This window comes from Schistocerca piceifrons, chromosome 2 (genome assembly GCF_021461385.2).
Source record: "Schistocerca piceifrons isolate TAMUIC-IGC-003096 chromosome 2, iqSchPice1.1, whole genome shotgun sequence".
In the NCBI taxonomy this organism is placed as follows: domain Eukaryota; kingdom Metazoa; phylum Arthropoda; class Insecta; order Orthoptera; family Acrididae; genus Schistocerca; species Schistocerca piceifrons.
This window is the reverse complement of record NC_060139.1, coordinates 688053931-688076217: the sequence shown is the minus strand read 5'-3', so window position 1 is coordinate 688076217 and position 22287 is coordinate 688053931. Positions and strand designations below refer to the sequence as shown.

Below are 22287 nucleotides of genomic sequence, written 5' to 3'. Positions count from 1 at the left end.
TAATCGGCCCATTCTTTCGTGAGGGCGAGAGCAATTATAGTGTATTTGGAACATTATGCGACGACATTAAATGACTTTTTGGTGCCTGAATTGCAAATCTTTCCTGATTATAACCACAGAACCTGGTTTCAGCAAGACAGAGCCACAGTCCACATGTTCAACACGTCTATACTGCAAGTTTGTCAAATTACCCCTGGCAAATTGATCTCCAGGAGGGGCGACATAGTGGCCCCCACACAGTTGAGATTTGAGTCCTATGGACTTTTTTTCCCTTATGGAGATATATAAAATTTAAAGTGTTAGTCAATAATCTGACTTCTCTGGAGCAAAATGAAAGAAAATACCTGTAGCTAAGTGCCAGTCATCTCAGTGTCTACATGCCAAGCTGTCATGCAAAAGTCTGTTCATCGTTTAAATGAGTGCCATAGCCATGATGCATTGCATTTAAATGACACTATCTTTAAGAAGTAAATTCCTCAACTGTATATTTCAAAAATAACGATTTTGTCAATTTTATGTTTTGACATATCAAGTCTGAACTTTCTTTTGAGATATCCTGTACTACAATCTCCTATGTATCACTCTCATAGGGATTGTGAGGACAAGATTAGATTAATTACAGAAGCATTTAAACAGTCTTTCTACCCACACTCCATATTGAATAGTAGGAAGAAGCCATAACAACTGATACAATGGTAAGTATCCTCTGCCTTCCACTTCACAGCAGTTTATATAGCATGGATGTTTATGTCAAGTCTGTAAAGTTGTTATTATTATTATTATTATTATTATTATTATTATTATTATTATTAAGTGAAGTATTTCTTGGATCTTTGAGAATGGGTGATTGATTTATTGCAAAATTATTGGAAATTTCAGTCCTCATAAACTTTAATTAAAATATTTTAAAAAACACTTAAATATATTCCATGATAATCTCAATTATGCCTTTTTCTGATCTGTTTAATTCTAACAAACAATAACAGTTACAATATATATTCACAACACATTCCATACTATACATTTTTGTCGCAATGGTTTAACAAAATTAAAACCACAAGACACAAAAAAAATCTGGACATTGTCTCTGAGATATTGTGTTGGCTTGTACAACAATATTACTTTATATTCCTCACTCTGTGGCACAAATATGTAACCCTTTACTCTGAAGTAGGGAGTTACAGTACACCACAGATATGATTTACACTGAATTCAGCCGGCTGCATTAATTTAGGTAGTCCATCTCTGGATCAATACCAAACTGCTTGTCCAGCACACTTCCTTCAATAAAAAATTTATTTTTACACCACGATTTAATTGCAAACAAATTGTCCGTCCACCTGTTAGCTGCTTCCTTTGCTACCTGAAACGACAAAGTGATTAATACGGTAAGATGCTAATGTCATAAGTGAGAATCTGCGCGTGCACACACAACAGTATCTTACTTTACAGAGTTTTAGTAGTGTACATTGCTTTAGCACACAAAATTTCTCCATGGAATAAAAAAAATTCTAAATATAAAACAGTAAATAACTGTAACAGTATCTTCATAATACAGTCCAGTACAAAACAAAAATTTGGGCACTGGAAAATCTAGAAAAGATGGAATAAGAGAACATTTAAATGTGGTTGCCAAAGGGTGTTAAACAGGGACAAGGAGACTACAAAAATGCAAAGAAAAAAGTCTATGGAGAATTATTCAAAGAACTAGTGACACTTTCGTTCAATATGTAAGAGAAGGGTGATTAGAGGTTTAATGTCCCATCAACAGAGAGGTCATTAGAGATGGAGCAGATGCTAGAACTGGGAAGGCAATTAGCTGTGTTCTTTTCATAGGGACTATTTCAGCATCTGTCATTTAGGGAAGGGGAAGCCTAAATGTAGATAGCTCACTAGGGATCTGAACTACACTTCTTCAGCACACAAGTCCAGCACCTTAACCACAAAGATACGCAGATATGTGGCCAGCACAAGCTAATCTGACACAGTGGAAAGAACCACAGATGAGGAATGATGTAAAGTTGAATTGTAGCAGAGACCTATTACACTTTGTTGTAACACAACTGTATTTTAGTGGTAAGCACCAGTAAGTAACTGATGTCCACATCTACATCACTACACTGCAATTCACACTTAAGTGCCCGGCAGAGGTTCTTCGAACCGCCTTCAGACTATTTCTCTACTATTCCAGTTTCTAACAGCAAGTGGGAAAAATGAACACTTAAATCTTTCTATATGAGCTCTGACTGCTCTTATTTTATTATGATGACCATTTGTTTCTATGTATGTCGATGAAAATAAAATATTTTCATGTTCAGAGTAGAAAGCTGATGATTGAAATGTCATGAAAAGATCTCACCAAAATGAAAAATACCTTTATTTTAATGATTGCCACTCCAACTCACTCATCATATCCATTACAGTCTCTCCCCTATTTTGCAATAATACAAAATTAGCTGCCCTTCTTTGGACTTTTTCTGTAGCCTCCATCAACCCTATCTGGTAAGGATCCTATATTGCACAGCACTGCACTAGCACAGGATGAACAAGTGTAGTGTAGACAGTCTCTTTAATACACCTGTTGCATCTTCTAAGTATTCTGCCAATAAAAAAATTCTAGTTTGCCTTTCCCACAACATTATCTATGTGATCGTTCCAATTTAAGTTGTTCATAAGTGTAATTCCCATGTATTTAATTGAATTGACAGTCTTTAAATCTGTGTGGTTCATTGTGTAACTGAAATTTAACAGATTATTTATGTGAGTGACCTCATACTTTTACTTCTTTAGAAACAACTGCCACTTTTCGCACCATACAGATATTGTATCTAAGTCATTTCGCTACTGGTTTTGAACTTTTGATGACTTTACTAGATGGTAAACAACAGTATCATTTGTGAACAATATAAGACGGCTGCTCACATTGTCCCCAGAATATTTTGTATAGGTTGGGAATGGCTGGGGGCCAGAGAACGATGGATATCCACTTCTATTTTACTCGATGATCTTCTGTTGATTACCGGGTACTGTGACATTTCTCACAGGAAATCATGAATATTGTCACTTAACTGGATCAATACTCCATAGAAGTGCAATTTGATTAGAAGTCTCTTGTGAGGAACGGTGTCAAAAGCATTCTGGAAATATGGAATCAATCTGAGATCCTGTTGATAACACTCATTACTTCATTTGAAGAAAGAGCTTGTTTGTTTCACAAGAATGATATTTTCTTAATCCATGCTGGCTGTGGGGCAATAAACTATTATCTTTGAGTTAATTCATAATGTTCAACGCAGTGTGTGTTCCAAAACCCTACTGCAAACTGATGTCAATGATATCAGTCTATAATTCAGCAGATTACTCCTATTTCATTTCTTGAGTACTGATGTGACCTTTGCAACTTTCCTGTCTTTTGATATGGTTCTTTTGTCAAGCAATTGGTTGTATATGATAAGTATGAAGCTACTGTATCAGCATACTCTGAAAGGGACCTAACTGGTATGCTGTCAGCATTGGAAGATTTTATTTTATTAAGTTCTTTAAGTTTCTTTGCTACACTGAGGGCATCTACTTCTGAGTTACTCATGTTGGCAATTGTTTTTGATTCAAATTCTGGAATATTTACTTCATCTTCTTTTGTCAATTAATTTCAGAAAACTATGTTTAATAAAGCTGCTTTGGTGTTATTGGTAAAGAGATAAACAGAGGCTTAATTTTTACTACTTTTACGTACCAATACCATATTTGGCCTGTATGTGAGCTGTGACCTAATATAAGCAGCCCTACTAATTTTGAGAGAAGGGAAGGAAAACAGAAGCTCAGTGAAGAAAAATTTATGATACACTCACTACCCATTTACAAAAACTGTTCACAATATACCCAGTGGTAATAACATGTTTTATGTTGTAATGTAGATGGTAACAAAAAACCTAAGGTCTGCGAACATGCCCAGAGGGCCATGCAATGCTGACCAGCCACCATGTCATCCTCTGCCATATGGTGTCATTTGAATGCAGTAGGGAGCAGCAGGGGTTCAGCCCAATGTTCTCCCTCCCATTGTCGGCTTTCCATATCTTGGAGCCACTACTGCTCATATAAGTAGCTCCTCAGTTGGCATTGTGAAATTGTGTGGGCCCCATTCCAGTCCTCCCGGCAAGGAAAAAATCCAGGCATTTCTTGGAATTGAACTTGAGCCCTCAGCATGACATTCAGCTGAACTGACCACTCAACTATGGAGACACATGTAATGTAGATAAATTTTACACAAATACCAACTCATACTCAGTTTTCACTGATGTCAGTGCTAATGCCACTATTGACATCTGCTTCATTACTGTCAGAATTTTAATTTCTCCTCTCCTGAAGTATGTTGTTCTCACTATCATTCAGGGCATTGGACATGTTGTCCTTCTTGAACCCACTGATGACAGAATCAGATGATATTGTGTGCCATTTAGAGAGAATCCAGCCACACAGAAGGATGGCTGATGGCTTTTTAGTATTGCTGGATGAAGAGTGTTCATGACACCCTTCAAAAGGCCAATTGGGATAGTTTTTTCAGAGATGGCCTTTAAATGGCTTGTATGCAACATCAAGCATCTGCAACATTGTTGCTACATTTTCAACTATGGTACTAGCACTACAGTAGGAGTTCTTATGATACGAAACTATATCGGCATTTTTAGGGCTGCAGAGATAAGCCAACTGCTGATATTTTAACATCAACCCAACTTGTGAACATACATATGATGAGACCTCAGACATACACCCATATCTCAGAAGTTACAGTCCGACTGAGACTAATTTTCTAAATACTATGTAATTATGGGAAAAGATATACAATGAAGAGGCAAAGGAACTGGTACACCTGCCAACATGATGTGGCATGGACTTGGCTAATGTCTGAAGTAGTGCTGGAGGGAACTGACACCACGAATCCTGCAGAGCTGTCCATAAATCTGTAAGAGTACAGAGGGGTGGAGATCCCTTCTGAACAGCATGTTGCAAGGTGTCCCAGATATGCTCAATAAAGTTCATGTCTGGGGAGTTTGGTGGCCAGTGGAAGTATTTAATCTCAGAAGAGTGTTCCTGGAGCAATTCTGGACATGTGGTGTGTCACATTGCCCTGCTGGAATTGCTCACAACAGACGTGAATGGATGCAGCTGATCAGACAAGATGCCTACGTACGTGTCACCTGTGAGAGTCGTATCTAGACGTATCATGGACCCTCTATCACTCCAACTGCACATGTCCCACACCATTACAGAGCCTCCACTAGCTTGAACATTCCCCTGCTGACATGCAGGGTCTATGGATTCATGAGGTTGTCTCCATACCTGTACACGTCCATCTGCTCGAAACAATTTGAAACGAGACTTGACCAACCGGGAACATGTCTCTAGTCATCAACAGCCCAATTCCGGTGTTGACAGACCCCGGCAAGGCATGAAGCTTTATTTCGTGCACTCATCAAGGGTACATGACTGGGCCTTCAGTTCTGAAAGCCCATATCGATGATGTTTCGTTGAATGGTATGCACAATGACACTTGTTGATGACCCAGCATTGAAATCTGCAGCAATTTGCAGAAGGGCTGCACTTCTGTCATGCTGAATGATTCTCTTCAGTCATTGTTGGTCCCATTCTTGCAGGATCTTTTTCTGGCTGCAGTGATGTCGGAGATTTGATGATTTACTGGATTCCTTATATTTACTTCATTGCTACCTTGTAGGTGCTGTGTCCCATTGCTTGTGCCCCAATTATAATGCCACGTTCAAACTCATTTAAATCTTGATAACCTGCCATTTTAGCAGCAGTAACTGATCAATAACTGCACCAAACACTTGTTGTCTTATATAGGCACTGCCGACCGCAGTGCCATATTCTGCCTGTTTATGCATCTCTTTATTTGAATATGCATGCCTATACCAGTTTCTTTGACACTTCAGCGTATGAGGTGATAGTAGCCTCTAGTGAACAAACTCTCCAGCCCAACATCAATGTCTGGACAGACAATTTGAAGAAAAGAGGAAAGGAAAGGAAAGTAAAGTAACTGTAGGGAAAAAAAAAATTCATCATTATAAACAAAAGGGAATAAAGGCCTAACATCACAATGCAAGGAAAACCAATAGACAGGTTTGTAAATTTGGGTAATTGCACTTATCAACAGTGCAGATGGGAAAACAAGCCAGGACAGTGAAGAAAAAGTCAGGAAGCATGTCATCTGTTTAATGCAATCACATGGGACTGACTCAATGAGAGAAAGAGAGAATGAAAGAAAGAAAGTTAGCTGCATATAGATCTACCTAATCCTAAAACTGAACTGTGGCTGTGAACCTGTATAGGAAGTATGAGAACAACATGTCACATTCAAGCGCCAGAAATGAGATATCTCAAAAAAATTTAGAAAGCAGGACTTTGAGGTACAGGACCCAAAACACTGACACTGAGAAAAATTTTAATGTAAAGCCCCTGGAGAAGAATATCCAAGACCAACAACTGAAGTGGTCTGGAGAAGTGTTTAGAAAGGTTGCCCACCATGGTTAACGAAGGCTGCAGAAGTGGTTCAGTATGGTCTAGATAGACCTGAGAGGATGGGACGGAGGTGGGAGAAGCGACTATCAGTGAGAGTGCAGTAAATGCGACTGCAGACAGTAAGAGATGGAGATCCCTTGTGTCCTTCATACTGTGTGGTTATTGAGGACTGGTTTGAATGAACAACATATACAGGGTGTTTCAATACTTTGACCAACTTTGGGACATGTTCCTCACACCAAGACAAGAAAAAAAAAATTCATATAAACATCTGTCCGAAAATCCTTTGTTCGGCAATTTAGGTGATGGGAGCTCATCGAGACATAACCTCACAAAAAATGCTCAAAATGTCCTCACCTTGCTTGCTTCTAAATAAACACACACACACACACACACACACACACACACACACACACACACACACCTGTCGCATCCTTCCAAATACTCCCCAATGGTTTCGCAGGTTTCCGTGACATGTCGAAAGGACTGAGGTCAGAGAAACATGCAGGCCACGGATCTTGTCCTCTATCTAACCATCTGTCATGGTAGATACCAGCTGGTGCCTCTTAAACACCGAGACCGAGATGTGCTGGAGCTCCATCATGCATAAACCATATGTTTCTCATTATTTGCAGGGCATATCTTCTAGTAGGTCTTGGAGGGTGTTCTGAATAAAGTCCCTGTAGGCAGCACTAGTAAGACCTGCTGGGAGACATATGGCCCTACCAGACAGTCACTTACAATTCCAGCCCACACATTAATCTCAAATTTATGTTGATGTCTAGTCTGTACTGTAGCATTAGGATAGCGAAAACCCCATATGGGTTGCTTGTGCAAAAACCACTGAGAAAAGTTCTTCTGTGGTGCGTGTTCGGCGAGTGTAAGGTCCTGCACACACAGAAGGTGGCACAAATACACGAGTTGCTCGTGAAGTATCCTTCATGCTACTCTTGGAAATGTGCCACAATGTGAAGGCCATTTGGATTGTGCTGATACCTGGCTCTTCTGAGGCACTCTGTAGAATGTGCTCTTCCATACGGGCAACACACAGTCCTACTCAGTCGATAGTCTGTAGCTCTATGGATCCCGTACCAACAACACAATGATGCACAGCATCAAAGATTGGATGATCTGGCTGTCTTGACTCTGGAAATGCTGCCGGATACAGCCCTGCAATGTCATGTGCATTACCATTCGGGGTAGCCGTAGATAGAAATCATGCCTGCCTGTTCACAAAATGAGTGTTCCACCATGCTTGAACGGAGCACTTTCAGTTAATTCACCGCCTACAGTGTGTACACACAACGGAAATGTGGAAGACATAGGAAGGATGAATGTAAGCAAGTCTCCCTGGCAACCCACTGCCATCCAGGAACAATGAGTCAAACAGGTGCTAGATAAGTGAAGTTGTTGGGATGTACCTGGAGAGCTGTTAACATCATCATTAATTAATTACTCAAAAATGAAATATTTCTGGATGTATGTTTGCATGAACTTTTCTTATTTTGGTGTTGGGAATCTGTCCCCGAAGTGTGACGTATTTTTGAAACATCATGTATATGGGTCATTGAAGGTTGAATGAAACTTTAATCTGAGGGATCAAATAAAAAAAGCTACAATAATAAAACTATGTCAGTTTTTCAAAGCATTCCACTGCTCCATCCAGTGTTGTGCAAATTCCAGGTCTCACTTGTTTTGACAACCAATGCTAGGCATCACAATATTGTGCTTATATGCCTCACATTTATCACCTCTCAGATACTGTACGAGGAATGAATAAGTAAAATTCTTCAGTTACGCATGAAATCTGAACACTGGGCAGGGGAAAAAAAGGTTCCCAATGCAAGTCTTAATTTTGTTTCAGTACTATGAGCCGAATTAGGATTTGGACATCACTGTGAAGAATAGTACATTAGCAAACAACATACCAATTATTTTCTTTGGGGCAACATTTTAACCAGCACCCTTAAACGACTTACAATAATATTGTACATTTATATGACTCCTTACTTGAAACGTTCAATATGTGTGACACTTTTTCACGCTCCAAACGTACTGCAAACTAACAGCTGTGATCTTCTCTTCTTAACTCTTGGGAAACCTTCATGGTAGCACTCTGAACTCTTTCATTTGGTCTCAGGTGACACATGGTGACTCACTGCAGAAAAGCATCACTTCCATCTTAAAACTGGTGCTGAGGGTATCCGTAAATGGCCTTGTGTGCATCGACTGTCTATGCAAAAGAATGCAAGAATGAATTACTGGGTATACTGTTTATTCACTGGCATTACAGTCATTTCACAAATGAGCCATACAGATCAACTGTCATCGACTTTTGACTTTAACCGAACAGTTCACGGAATTCATACACTGACATCCTTGCCAAAATTTCTTCACCATACTGGGCTGCCAATCTTCTCCACATTTCAGACGATTTCCTGTTCTAGTTTGCAAGAAATTTTACCATCTGGAAACAAAAACTCAAGTCAAGGGCAACGTTGCTCATTCGAACGCACATTTGCAATTGGCCTAATACTGAAAATGAGAGTCTCATGAAGGGCCAAGATTCATCTCCGAGCAGTTGTGGCACACTTCATGTCTTTTTAACTCTCCTGTGCCCCCTCCCCCTTTCTTAAATCATCATCCACGAACCTCGTGTACTTTTTTGTTTATGTGTACAAAAAAATTCTACTTGTTCTTGAACCTCGTGTACTTTTTTGACTGCGTAGACTTACAAAATTCTACTTGGCAAACTGAAATACAGTGTAGGATAAATAAAACTGGTCCTGACAATATTTACAATAAGACTAATGTGAGATTGACCCTTGTTACGGAACATCACAGAAGATGCTGGAAATGGTCACTGCTGATGTTGATGCAGCACTGTGCTCAATTTACCAAATGGTGAGACATGCAATGCCAACACAAAACACTCGTCCAAAACACCTGACAACTGCAGAACACTTCAACACCAAAAAATACCTTTTCATAATGAGAGCTGACAAACATAGGTGTGGCTAATGTGCAACACCATGTGGTACTGTTTATCCATGGCGTGGAACAGTGGAAATTTCTGAACCAAACCACTGGCAGTGTGATAAGGGAAGTTGGCTTGCCATTGTTGTTACCTGCCCCATGACATCTCTCTGGTGAGTCAAATGTCGAAGAATTCCCCTTCCAGTGCTCAATATCTTAGCAGTCAGTGAACGTGTTCTAGGACAACATGTTTATTTAGAATCTCATGTTTGGACATGCACAGCAGCTCTGCTTGAGGCAAAAGTCACTAGAATCCACTAGATTAAAACCAAATGGGCACTCGTTGGAAATACAGACAGTCATGGAAAAAGTGTCATGACGATCTCTCCACTGGCGAAAGATTCCAGATTAGTCCCCCATTCAGATCTTCAGGAAGTGACTGAAAAGGAGGATGTGACCATGAGAAAAAGCTAGAATAATCAAAAGAGCATCCTACAAGTCGGAGTGTGGAATGTTGAAACTCTGAATAGCGCAGAGAAGCTAGAAAATCTGTAATGGAAAATGCAAATGCTCAATATAACAGTGAAGTTACATGGGAACAAATTTAAGGATCTCTTGTAAGACAAATATAGGGTAATATCAATGGCAGCAGAAAATGTTACAATGGGAGTAGGATTCATTGTGTACTGGAAGGTAGGGCGAAGAATGAGTTACTGCAAATAGTTTAGCCCAAAATTATTCTCATCAGAATTGACAGCAATCCAATGTCAACAATAATAATTCAGGTTTACATGCCACATCCATAACCAGAAGATGAAGAGAGCCAGAGTATGAGAGGGCACTGAAACGCTAATTGAATGTGTAAAGGGAGAAGGCAGAATAATCATGGTAGACTGCAATGTTATAGTAGGGAAAGAGAGAGTTAAAGGAAAATACAGGATTGGTGATATGAATGAGAGAGGGAGAAGACTCCTTCTGCAATAAATTTCAGTGAGTAACAGTAATTACACTGTCCAGAACTCGTGAAGATATATACTTGGACAAGGCCTTGTGACATGGGACGATACCAGTTGGATTACATCATGGTGAAACAGATTCCAAAATCAGATATTGGATTGTAAGCCACAATCTGAGGCAAATTTAGACTCAGATCACGATTTAGTAATAATATCGATGCACTGAGTAACGGTGATGTGTATCTGAAGTTCTCCGAGGCTGGAGGCACTGCAATAATGAATACAGTAGTAGACAGTTCAGCTGAAGAGGAATGGACATCCCTGAAAAGGACAGTCACAGATAATGGACAGACAAATAAATGAACAAGGAAAATCATTTCGAAGAAACCTTGTGGAACAGAATAAACAGTTCAATTTATCGATGAAAGAAGAAAATTAAAAATCTATAGAAAAGAATGATGTACAGGAACATAAGCCAATTGGGAATAAAATCAGGAAAGCTAAAGTGAAGTGGCTGAAGAAAAAATGTGAAGAAATTGAATAGGAAATGGTCAACAGAAGGACGGTTTCTGAAAATGGAAAAACCAAAACAGCTTTTGGTGAAATTAAAAGCAAAACCATCAATCTTAAGAACTCAAAAGGAACTTGACTGTTAAATGCAGAGGAGATGGCAAGTAATTGGAAAGAGTACACTGACAGCCTCTATGAGGATGTACTATTGTCACCTTGAATGATAAGACGAAGAAATGGGTGTTGATTTGGAAGACACACTGAGGCATTAAGCCACCATTCTTCCTATGCTCCATATGCGAATGGAACCGGAATTTAGCTGCTCTCTTCCCAGTGGCAATCTTCTATCATGCCTTTAAATAGTACATGTTGTTGATACATCTGCAGTGTGGCCATGTGGAATAGAAATACTACCTATGTCTTTCCAGCATTTCCACCAGAAAAAGTCAAAGAAATGTGGGGACACAGCATCCAGTGCAAATCAACTCATACAGTTATACTTCTAGGCTTTTAGCTTGTCATTTCTCTGCACAATTCAGTAGTGTCTTACATCCCATGGCCCATAGAGCACATGTGATCGCAGATCCCAACAGCCTCCCAAGTGAGCTGCAACACCTAAGAAAGATGTTCCAACAGAACATTATTCTGATAAACAAATGTAATTTATTCTGATCAAAACGAGTTCAATGTAAGGGTGTAAACGAGTATGTGGAGGTACCCACTGCAATGGTCGCCTTGTCATAGTAAGGTGGCATGTCTTCAAGAAACATAAGGATCCTCAAGAGGCACAAAGCCCTGGCAGCATACTATGAATGCCACTTTTGTCCAACTGTGAGTGCTTCTCCTTGCATGCGTATTTCTTGCTCATGGAACCAATAAATTTTGATGCTGCCACACGAGTATCATCAGTCATGTCCCGCTGCAGTGATGACAGCCATCATCATCACCTGCCCAACAGACAATGCCGAGAAGTATATTTGCAGTACACGTCTGTTTTTATTATTTGGAATTTCAGCCACAGTTTAGTCTCTTGCCACAGCAATTTATTTACCTTGGGGTCAATTATTTCATTATCTGTAATCCCATAGTGAGATTTCACCAAGATTCGTCTTCTTCTCCTATCAATCGTAGCATCAAAAGGATGTGCCATTTGTTGCTACTAAAGCTTTTCAGAATTGTTAGAGCAGATAGTATGTCACTGAATCCAACAATGAAGCAGTTGTCACCGGTGAGCAGAAATTCAACGCATGTAGTATGACTACAAGTATCACATCTTTGCTCTTACCAACAATGAAAACTTGGAATATAGAATACACTTCTAATAATTAATGATTTTGTAACCATCTGTGTAGTTATGGACTGCATCAAGATGCTGGATGGTCACTCACAATGTTTACAATGTGCTCATCTGGATAGTACTCCAGCATTTGAGGCAGATATTAAAATCCCTCACTAAAAGCAGTAGATGGCTAATTGGTGGATTAGATTTGTGCTATTTGCACTTGGTTAAGGTTGCTGGTGAACAGCCAGTATGTTAAGGTTGGATTTTGGAGGAATGGAGAGAGACCGCTGAAGCTACGGCTTGCATGTTCGAATTATTGCAGTTTATTTCATGAATTTTGTAAGATACTCTTTCAAGAATACAGTTATCCTTCCACAAAAGTTGTTCCTGTCACTTCCACACTGAAAAATTGTGTGTTTTCGCATAATAGGAAAGACTCACCTTACAGAACTTACATGATCTAGCACTGTACAATGGTCTTAAATTATCATAAGACAAATTTCTGTCTCTCTTGTGTTGTTCAACCTGTCAGTGTCAAGGAGATTATTTTGGTGACATCACTAAATCAGTGGAACAAACTAAAAAACTTTCAAGTCAAAGAATTACCTGTTTTCACAACTCTTTCGAACTACAATAAAATTCTGAAATTGGCTGACCAAGTTTCATCCAGCTTCCAGCATATTTAAGATAAAGTGAGGCTAATATTTCTTTTGTAGTGTGTTTAAGAAGGGTTTCCCACGGAAAAATTTTTTTTGAGAAAAAGATTTTGTGGAACAGAGCCGAGATGGTCTGCATATTTACCGATAAACTATCATTTGTCATGACATATTTCTGTTTGAATTTATTGCTATAATTCTATTCTTTACCAGTGCTCTTCTTCTATTTTAACAGAATGCAAAATATGGCCAGATTACTTATCTAGCATAGCAGTAATTAATTATATACACAGACTTTTGTGTGAATCTATCTACTATTGAAATCAGTATCAATATCTCTACAGCAGTTCCTCAGATTAGCTTTCACACAACGACAGAAAAAATGCAATGGGACTTTAAATTTGTAACATGTATAGATGTGTTTAATCAACATAGCAAAATGTCAGATAATTTTTTCTACAAATTACATGGATTTAATTACTGCTTTTCTCAAATATATTGTAAGAAATTTTAAAGGCACTGTTGAAAGCAATATTTCAATATATGGCACCATTATCTTGAAACTAGTATAAAAGAACATCTTTATCAATTGAACTGGGCACAGACAAAAATATCGATACACTGAGAGAAATGCATGATAGAACATAAATGCAGATTCTAGCCAACCTTGCAGGTTTGCACTGTTGTATTTGACCACGAATGGCACCTGTGCAATGTCCTCAAAGTGTTGCAAGTTCAGTCGTGATCAAAATAGTGTTCTGGGTAGTTGTGAATGCATTATTTTGAAGCTATATTGTTGGTGTTTGTTTGGCACCTTCCATAACCAAGTCAGCCGAAGTGTTTTGGTTTACAAGGCACTATATTGGAAGAGTTACACAATATACAGGGAAAGCAGAAAAACATCATCTGCTAAGTCACTACATGGGCTAAAGTGTGTATCAAGAGATTGTGACAGACGGTCAATGAAGAGAACTGTGATGAAAAGTAGGAGGACGGAAGTTGCAAAAGTCACTGCAGAACTGCATGTCAAACTCATGAACCCTATCAGCAGCAAAGCGACATGAAGGGAGCTCCAAAAAACTGGTAATTGCAGCACAAGCAAAACCACGTGTCAGCGATGCAAATTCTCGTAACAGGAAAACATGGTGCTGAAGCCATAAAATCTGGACCACGGAGGAATGGATGAAAGTAATTTGGTCAAATGAGTCTTGTTGCATGCTACTTCCAACTTCTGGCAAAGTTTACATCCCCAAAAGTGAAACATGGTAGTGGATAGGTGATAATTGGGGCTGCCATATTGGGGTATTCCATGGCTCCATGGTTGCTCTGCCAAGGATTATGCAACAATTTTTGCTCATCAGGTCCATCCCATGATACATTTGTTCCCCAATGGTGATGCTGTGTTTCAAGAAACAGGCCCCCTATTCACACAGTTTGCATCATGCACAACTGGTTTTCTGAGCCTGAGGATGACTTGTCACATCTCCTCTGGCCACCACAGTCACCAGATCTCCATATTATTGAGGTTTTGTGGTCCACTTTGGATGGAAGAGTGCATAATCGCTATCCACCACCATCATCGTTCCTAAACTTTCGATAGTTTTATGGGAAGAATAGTCCCTCGAAAACCACACAAGACCCGTATTCATCCATTCTGAGACAACTGGAAGATGTTTGCAATGCCAACAATTTTCCTACACTATATAAGGCACAGTAATGTGTTGCGTTTTTAGTGTTTCCATATTTTTGTCCATACCTTGTATCTTTTTTTTTTTACCTGTATTTGTTGTTTCATTTGTTCTAAAACCTCTGGATCAGAATCCTTATACTTCTGTATTTCATCTTTAAGTCGAGCCTCTTCTGTTTTAAGAGAGGCTATATTTTCCAGAATTGTGGTTCTTTCATCTGATTCTTCTCTACCAAGGTTTGCAGTTCCAACATTTTCTTTCACCTTCTTAAGTTTCTTGTTTGTTTCCTCAAGCTTATTGCTCAGGTCTGTCAATTTCCGTTTCCTTGAATGTTTTGCTTTACTGAAAAGGAATAAGAAACATTTGTTAATCATAATGTCCACTTACTGAAATCAGCAATACGAATAAGAAATATTTCTCAAATTTTACCTGGGATATGCCCAAAAATAGATTGATGTGCCAATTTTATCTGTGTCAACTAAACCATCATCTACTAAACTCTGAACAACATCCTTGACTGATTGAGCAATGACACCTTTCTCTTTGGGTGCAATTTTTTCCAATTCCTGGAGACAGAAAACGTTACATTAAATTCACTATATACACACACAAAGACAATTCTCAATAAATCAGAACTTGTACTTCAATTTGTAGGATCTCTCAGAGGAACTAAGCAGTGTACCTTTAACTGAAAAAATTCTTTCTTCTCATAAAATATCTGCAGTACCCGCACTCGCTTCTCCTCAGCACTTACTCCTTTACGCTTTGACATGGTTTTGGTAGAAGAGTGTGTTTAGGACTATTGCCAAATTCACTAGGCACACATACTTTTTAAGCACTCCACTGGAAAAAAGGATGATTATTTCAACACGAAAATAAAGCTAATGACTACTTAAAGAGTGGACCAGTTTATTGATTTATCTAACTAGTATGACAATAGGTCTGCACCTGACTATTTCCTACAAATTGTGGATCTGGTACTTACTTGTCTGACTGGCTCCTCTAGCTGATGTAACAACATCACTTTCACCTAATAAGTAGCGTTGCTGCATCTATGAATTAAATGCAATTCATATAAAATCTGTGCGTTTTCCTGATTCAATAATTTGGATGCTCAGAATGAGTATTTTTTTCACAAGCAGTGTTGTTACTGACAACTATCCAAGCATGTACCATGAACTGCCTCACACATTCAATTTTCCATTACCTGCAACTTCTTTCTGGATGTCACAATGATTATATTGAGTCACCCACTGCTGGCAGAAAGGAAGTCATACTCAACTTTCATCTTATCTTTCTGTATTATGGTTTTAGTAATGAAGGTGTAAATAAGGCCCCATTTCCTACTAGAGATTGAAAACTAAACGTAAACACACCCAGGCTACCTAGGCCATTGATAATTAATCTAGTACACAGATTCAATCCAGATCTGACTCAATATTTGTCGCAAACATTACACACATGCACGACAGACTCTAGATTTCACACATCTCTGTGAGACAGCACTGTGCATGTTTTTATTTCTAGAAATATAACCATACTTACACAAAATAATGCCAGCTTCATCTTGTTGTATAACACAAACAGAAATAGAACAAACCAAACTTTCTCCATTTCTATCATTTTTAAAAATGTAGGCCTAAATTGTGGCGACAGAATGATCTCTAGCATAGCCTGAGGACTTGGTTAGATTGAAAGGTGACAGTCTGGTTCTGAGTTGGTGAAGCAGTATTAGATAAAAATGTATATTGAATGGGCATGTATTTCACTGCAAGCTTTTCACTCTTTCTTCTTCTCCAACAATCTTTGTGTTCTGAAGTACCATGAATCTTTCTTGATGTCATCTATTAGGTGGTACCTTCTATTCTTTCATCTTTTGTCAATTTTCAGTTCCTTCTGAAGCACCATTGCGCAGTTTGTTCTCACTAAATGTCTCAGCCTGTTTCTTTTCTTACTCTTGGCTATTCTTACTAACTGTGTATCTTCATTTACACTTTTTAGTAGCTCCACAGTCCTCATTTTGCACCTCCAGTTGACACCTTCTATATTCAAGACACCAAAGTGTAGTAAGCACTGGTCTTTCCAGTTTCACACTGTCTATGATTGAGCACCACATAAGACAACATTCTATAATAAACACACTGCAATCTTTTTCCACCAGAAATTTCCTTTTTCCTATAGGCCTACAGTTTTCTTTCACTACTGTCTGCAACTCATTTACGGATTTTGTAGTCATTGATTGAATACATCCAAACTGTACCAAGTAACAACATTCATTCCAAGACATTTTGTTTTCGTAATGTGTATACAAGTTTATATGCCACCTAGCTCTGCAGATGACGAAGAAATTGAAGAAATGTATGATGAAATAAAAGAAATTATTCAGGAAGTGAAGGGAGACGAAAATTTAATAGTGATGGGTGACTGGAATTCGATAGTAGGAAAAGGGAGAGAAGGAAACATAGTAGGTGAATATGGATTGGGGCTAAGAAATTAAAGACGAGGCCGTCTGGTAGAATTTTGCACAGAGCATAACTTAATCATAGCTAACACTTGGTTCAAGAATCATAAAACAAGGTTGTATACATGGAAGAACCCTGGAGATACTAAAAGGTATCAGATAGATTATATAATGGTAAGACAGAGATTGAGGAACCGGGCTTTAAATTGTAGGAATTTCCAGGGGCAGATGTGGACTCTGACCACAAGCTATTGGCTATGAACTGTAGATTAAAACTCAAGAAATTGCAAAAAGGTGGGAATTTAAGGAGATGGGACCTGGATAAACTGACTAAACCAGAGTTTGTACAGAGTTTCAGGGAGAGCATACGGGAACAATTGACATGAATGGGGGAAAGAAATACAGTAGAAGACGAATGGGTAGCTTTGAGGGATGAAGTAGTGAAGGCAGCAGAGGATCAAGTAGGTAAAAAGACGAGAGCTAGTAGAAATCCTTGGGTAACAGAAGAAATATTGAATTTAATTGATGAAAGGAGAAAATATAAAAATGCAGTAAATGAAGCAGGCAGAAAAGAATACAAACGTCTCAAAAATGAGATCGACAGGAAGTGCAGAATGGCTAAGCAGGAATGGCTAGAGGACAAATGTAAGGATGTAGAGGCTTATCTCACGAGGGGTTAAGATAGATACTGCCTACAGGAAAATTAAAGAGACCTTTGGAGAAAAGAGAATGACTTGTATGAATATCAAAAGCTCAGATGGAAACCCAGTTATAAGCAAAGAAGGGAAAGCAGAAAGGTGGAAGGAATATATAGAGGGTCTATACAAGGGCGATGTACTTGAGGACAATATTATGGAAATGGAAGAGGATGTAGATGAAGATGAAATGGAAGATATGATACTGCGTGAAGAGCTTCACAGAGCACTGAAAGACCTAAGTCGAAACAAGGCCCCGGGAGTAGACAACATTCCATTAGAACTACTGACAGCCTTGGGAGAGCCAGTCCTGACAAAACTGTACCATCTGTTGAGCAAGAGGTACGAGACAGACGAAATACCCTCAGACTTCAAGAAGAATATAATAATTCCAATCCCAAAGAAAGCAGGTGTTGACAGATGTGAAAATTACCGAACTATGAGCTTAATAAGTCACAGCTGCAAAATACTAACGCGAATTCTTTACAGACGAATGGAAAAACTGGTAGAAGCCGACCTCGGGGAAGATCAGTTTGGATTCCGTAGAAATGTTGGAACACGTGAGGCAATACTGACCTTACGACTTATCTTAGAAGAAAGGTTAAGGAAAGGCAAACCTATTTTTCTAGCATTTGTGGACTTAGAGAAAGCTTTTGACAATGTTGACTGGAATACTCTCTTTCAAATTCTGAAGGTGGCAGGGGTAAAACACAGGGAGCGAAAGGCTATTAACAATTTGTACAGAAACCAGATGGCAGTTATAAGAGTCGATGGACATGAAAGGGAAGCAGTGGTTGGGAAGGGAGTGAGACAGGGTTGTAGCCTCTCCCCGATGTTATTCAATCTGTATATTGAGCAAGTAGTAAAGGAAACAAAAGAAAAATTTGGAGTAGGTATTAAAATCCAGGGAGAAGAAATAAAAACTTTGAGGTTCGCCGATGACATTGTAATTCTGTCAGAGACAGCAAAGGAGTTGGAAGAGCAGTTGAACGGAATGGACAGTGTCTTGAAAGGAGGATATAAGATGAACATCAACAAAAGCGAAACGAGGATAATGGAATGTAGTCTAATTAAGTCGGGTGATGCTGAGGGAATTAGATTAGGAAATGAGACACTTAAAGTAGTAAAGGAGTTTTGCTATTTGGGGAGCAAAATAACTGATGATGGTCAAAGTAGAGAGGATATAAAATATAGACTGGCAATGGCAAGGAAAGCGTTTCTGAAGAAGAGAAATTTTTTAACATCGAGTATAGATTCAAGTGTCAGGAAGTCGTTTCTGAAAGTATTTGTATGGAGTGTAGCCACGTATGGAAGTGAAACATGGGCAATAAATAGTTTGGACAAGAAGAGAATAGAAGCTTTCGAAATGTGGTGCTACAGAAGAATGTTGAAGTTTAGTTGTATAGATCACGTAACTAATGAGGAGGTATTGAATAGGATTGGGGAGAAGAGAAGTTTGTGGCACAACTTGACTAGAAGAAGGGATCGGTTGGTAGGACATGTTCTGAGGCATCAAAGGATCACCAATTTAGTATTGGAGGGCAGCGTGGAGGGTAAAAATCGTAGAGGGAGACCAAGAGATGAATACACTAAGCAGATTCAGAAAGATGTAGGTTGCAGTAGGTACTGGGAGATGAAGGAGCTTGCACAGGATAGAGTAGCATGGAGAGCTGCATCAAACCAGTCTCAGGACTGAAGACCACAACAACAAACAACAACAATGTGTATACTATTGTATGAATGCGAAGGTTACAGATTAAGCACTATTTGATTTTCAATGTGTGGTGCCCTGATCACCAGTAAAAAGAAATATTGTGGTCATTAACTACATTTGGATTGTCATTAGGATTTATGTTGTAGAAGAATAAGAATTTGAAAATCATACATAGCTACTTGTCCATGTAGAGATTTTTACAGTGATCTGCAGCTCTTTCATAATACTACACTGTCAGATAATGCATAAGTTTTACCATTTCTCTACTTACTTTCGTGGTTATATCAATGCCTACCACCTCATCTGTACGGACTTGTACATCAATTTTATTCTGTCATTGGTTTTGGATCCGAGTGAACATTTTCTTACAAATGGGTTTTCAGATAAGAAAATAATAGTACATATTTGGAATCTGAATCTTCCAACACCTTTTCCACTTGCTAGGCAACATTCAAGGCATTTTCGACTGTATACTAATGACCAGATTCTACAGAATAACTGGCAATTGTTCACATTCAAGATGCAACTGTTAATTAATCACCTTTTCGTTTATATAGAATCATCATTTACTATCAGGCTACGCACGCATCGTATGGAGATGTTCTGTAAGTAATTACAGCAAATACCTTGAACTCGTTAATATGTTTAAACGGATATTTTTGACTAATATTAAATACCTACTCCCGCCCGTGCACTTGCAGGAACTACTGCTACATGATTTAACAAAATAATATAAAACGAACAAAGCACTTGGTTTGCAATCAAATGAGGAAGTTCCGATACTTGCGAGACTGTATAAAAATATGTAACAATTACCTTACTGATTTTATAAAGATGCATTTGCTGCGCAGTTCAAAACACTAACAGCACAAAATTTGATACTTATTTTATATGCTGCTTACGCACATAAACAAATACCCAAGCTTCAAGCTGACCGCTAATCAGTGCAGCCAACATTTCCACCTGTAAGTCTTGCATTCCCCGTCTACAGACAAATTTCTCGATGCGGAGAAGCAAGACTTCAAATACACTTTTTCTAAAACCGCAAGAATAATCGGTAGACACGTTTTTGTACGTGGTACCCTACCTAGGGCAGTTCATCCGCAGGTTAGAGGCGTAAGCTACTACAATAAAGAGTAAATTTTAAAGCCTTTCAGAAACTGTGCTATTTTCAGTTTTTTAAAATTAGGTTTATAGGTCCTTACGTTTAACAATTTACTCACTGCAAAGTACTGGTCTTTGTACACCAGCAAATATTATGGTTTTTTAGGTGGAATGGCCCATGCCAAGCACACATTTGTTGGCTTAAGAGGTCCATTCAAAACAATTCCGGAGCTGTGTCCACAAATTTTTTTTAAAACTTACATTTTATTTCTCGTGAATGGTCTCTTTCGAAATACTCTCCTCCACAATTGATACATCGCTCACAATGCCGTATACACTTCCGGAAGCAGTCTTGGTACGCTTCTTACTGGAACGCGCAAAGCGCTGTCTGTGAATTTTCTTTTACCTCGTCTATCGTTGCAAATCGTGGTCCTTTCAAATGGGTTTCCAACTTCGGAAATAAAATAAGTCCACAGGGGCCATCTCGGGAGAGTATGGAGGATGAGACAGCACAGTGATTTCGTTTTTTGTGCGATAGTCATACACCAACAGGGATGATTGTGCGGGTGAGTTATCGTGATCCGAGACACATGAATTATCTCGTCATATTTCAGGCCGTTTCTACTCACATTTTCTCGCAGGCGTCGCCACACGTCCCGATAGTACCATCGATAAACAGTTTGTCGCTGTGGCACGAATTCATGATGAATTAATTCTTCAAAGTCAAAGGAAACTATCAGCATGGCTTTGACATTTGACCTCACCTGACGATCTTTCTCTGGTCTTTGATTTCCCGATCCATCGTGAAGATTTAACCTTGGTCTCAACATCACAGACGTAGACCCACGTCTCGTCAACAGTTATGATTCTCTTAAGGACCATCTCGTTCTCAATTCCTCGATCCAGAAGCTCTTCACAGGTTGCGAAGCGAAAGTCTTTGTGGCCTTGGCACATGAGCTGTGGGACGAACCTGGCGGCAAAACGATGAATTCCGAGACGTTGTGTCAGGATTTCATGACATGATTCAAATGAAATGTTATGTTCTTCTGCAATCTCTCGGACAATCAGTCTTTGATTTTCACGCACAATTTCCTTGACGTTCTTGACATGAGCGTCGTCAGTAGATGTCGAAGAGCGTCCTGAACGAGGATCATCTTTATCTTACGGAAATATGACGATTTAAAAAACGAGTGTAATGAAAACATACCGGCATTTTTCGTTTCAAACAAAACTTCTGCTCGTAGTAAACGAAATCTTTCTGACGGTATGAAATCGTCAGTAAATAGAGTGCAAAGAAAAACGGGTAATAAAGACACAACAGGACGAAATGTGAACTCAAAAAATAAGACAAGAGGAAGTGAATCTAGATCATCTATGTGTTCTAACGAGAGAAATGTTTCTACAAAGTGTACTATAAAACCAATGGAACGAGGGCACCTGGAGAACAACAAATATCAAGTCTGTGTATTAGGTGATAGTCATGCAAAGGGTGTGGCATAAATAATAAATGATAGGCAGTCCCAATTTATAGTAACAGGCATTGTCAAACCTGGTGCTCACCTTAATGAAATAGTAAATAATTGTGAAAACTTAGTTAAGACTGGAACATGCTGTGTACTAATAGGTGGAGCCAATGACATATACAAAAATGAAAGCCAACTAGCGACAAGGGCACTTCAAACAACTCCAAAAAAGCTGTCAGATCTAAATT

General features: G+C 38.9%; 1 protein-coding gene across 3 annotated transcripts; it reads right to left on the bottom strand.

Moving 5' to 3' along the window:
- Positions 1-945: 945 nt before the first annotated feature.
- On the bottom strand, positions 946-20410 carry LOC124777322 (meiotic nuclear division protein 1 homolog). 3 transcript variants are annotated; one of them, XR_007015713.1, is made up of 6 exons: positions 20289-20410; positions 15285-15445; positions 15032-15168; positions 14692-14944; positions 8545-8767; positions 1232-1363 (listed from the first exon to the last, which is right to left on the bottom strand). XR_007015713.1 is itself a non-coding variant. In XM_047252681.1 (5 exons), the coding sequence occupies exons 2-5, from the start codon at positions 15372-15374 to the stop codon at positions 1226-1228; spliced, it is 618 nt and encodes a 205-aa protein (XP_047108637.1). In that variant the 5' UTR covers positions 15375-15445; positions 20289-20410; the 3' UTR covers positions 946-1225. The 3 variants fall into 3 exon arrangements, 2 of the variants coding, with proteins under 2 accessions (XP_047108637.1, XP_047108638.1); XM_047252681.1 differs by lacking the exon at positions 8545-8767 and having other exon boundaries at positions 946-1363; XM_047252682.1 differs by lacking the exons at positions 8545-8767; positions 20289-20410 and adding an exon at positions 15588-15855 and having other exon boundaries at positions 946-1363.
- Between the last annotated feature and the right edge of the window lie 1877 nt (positions 20411-22287).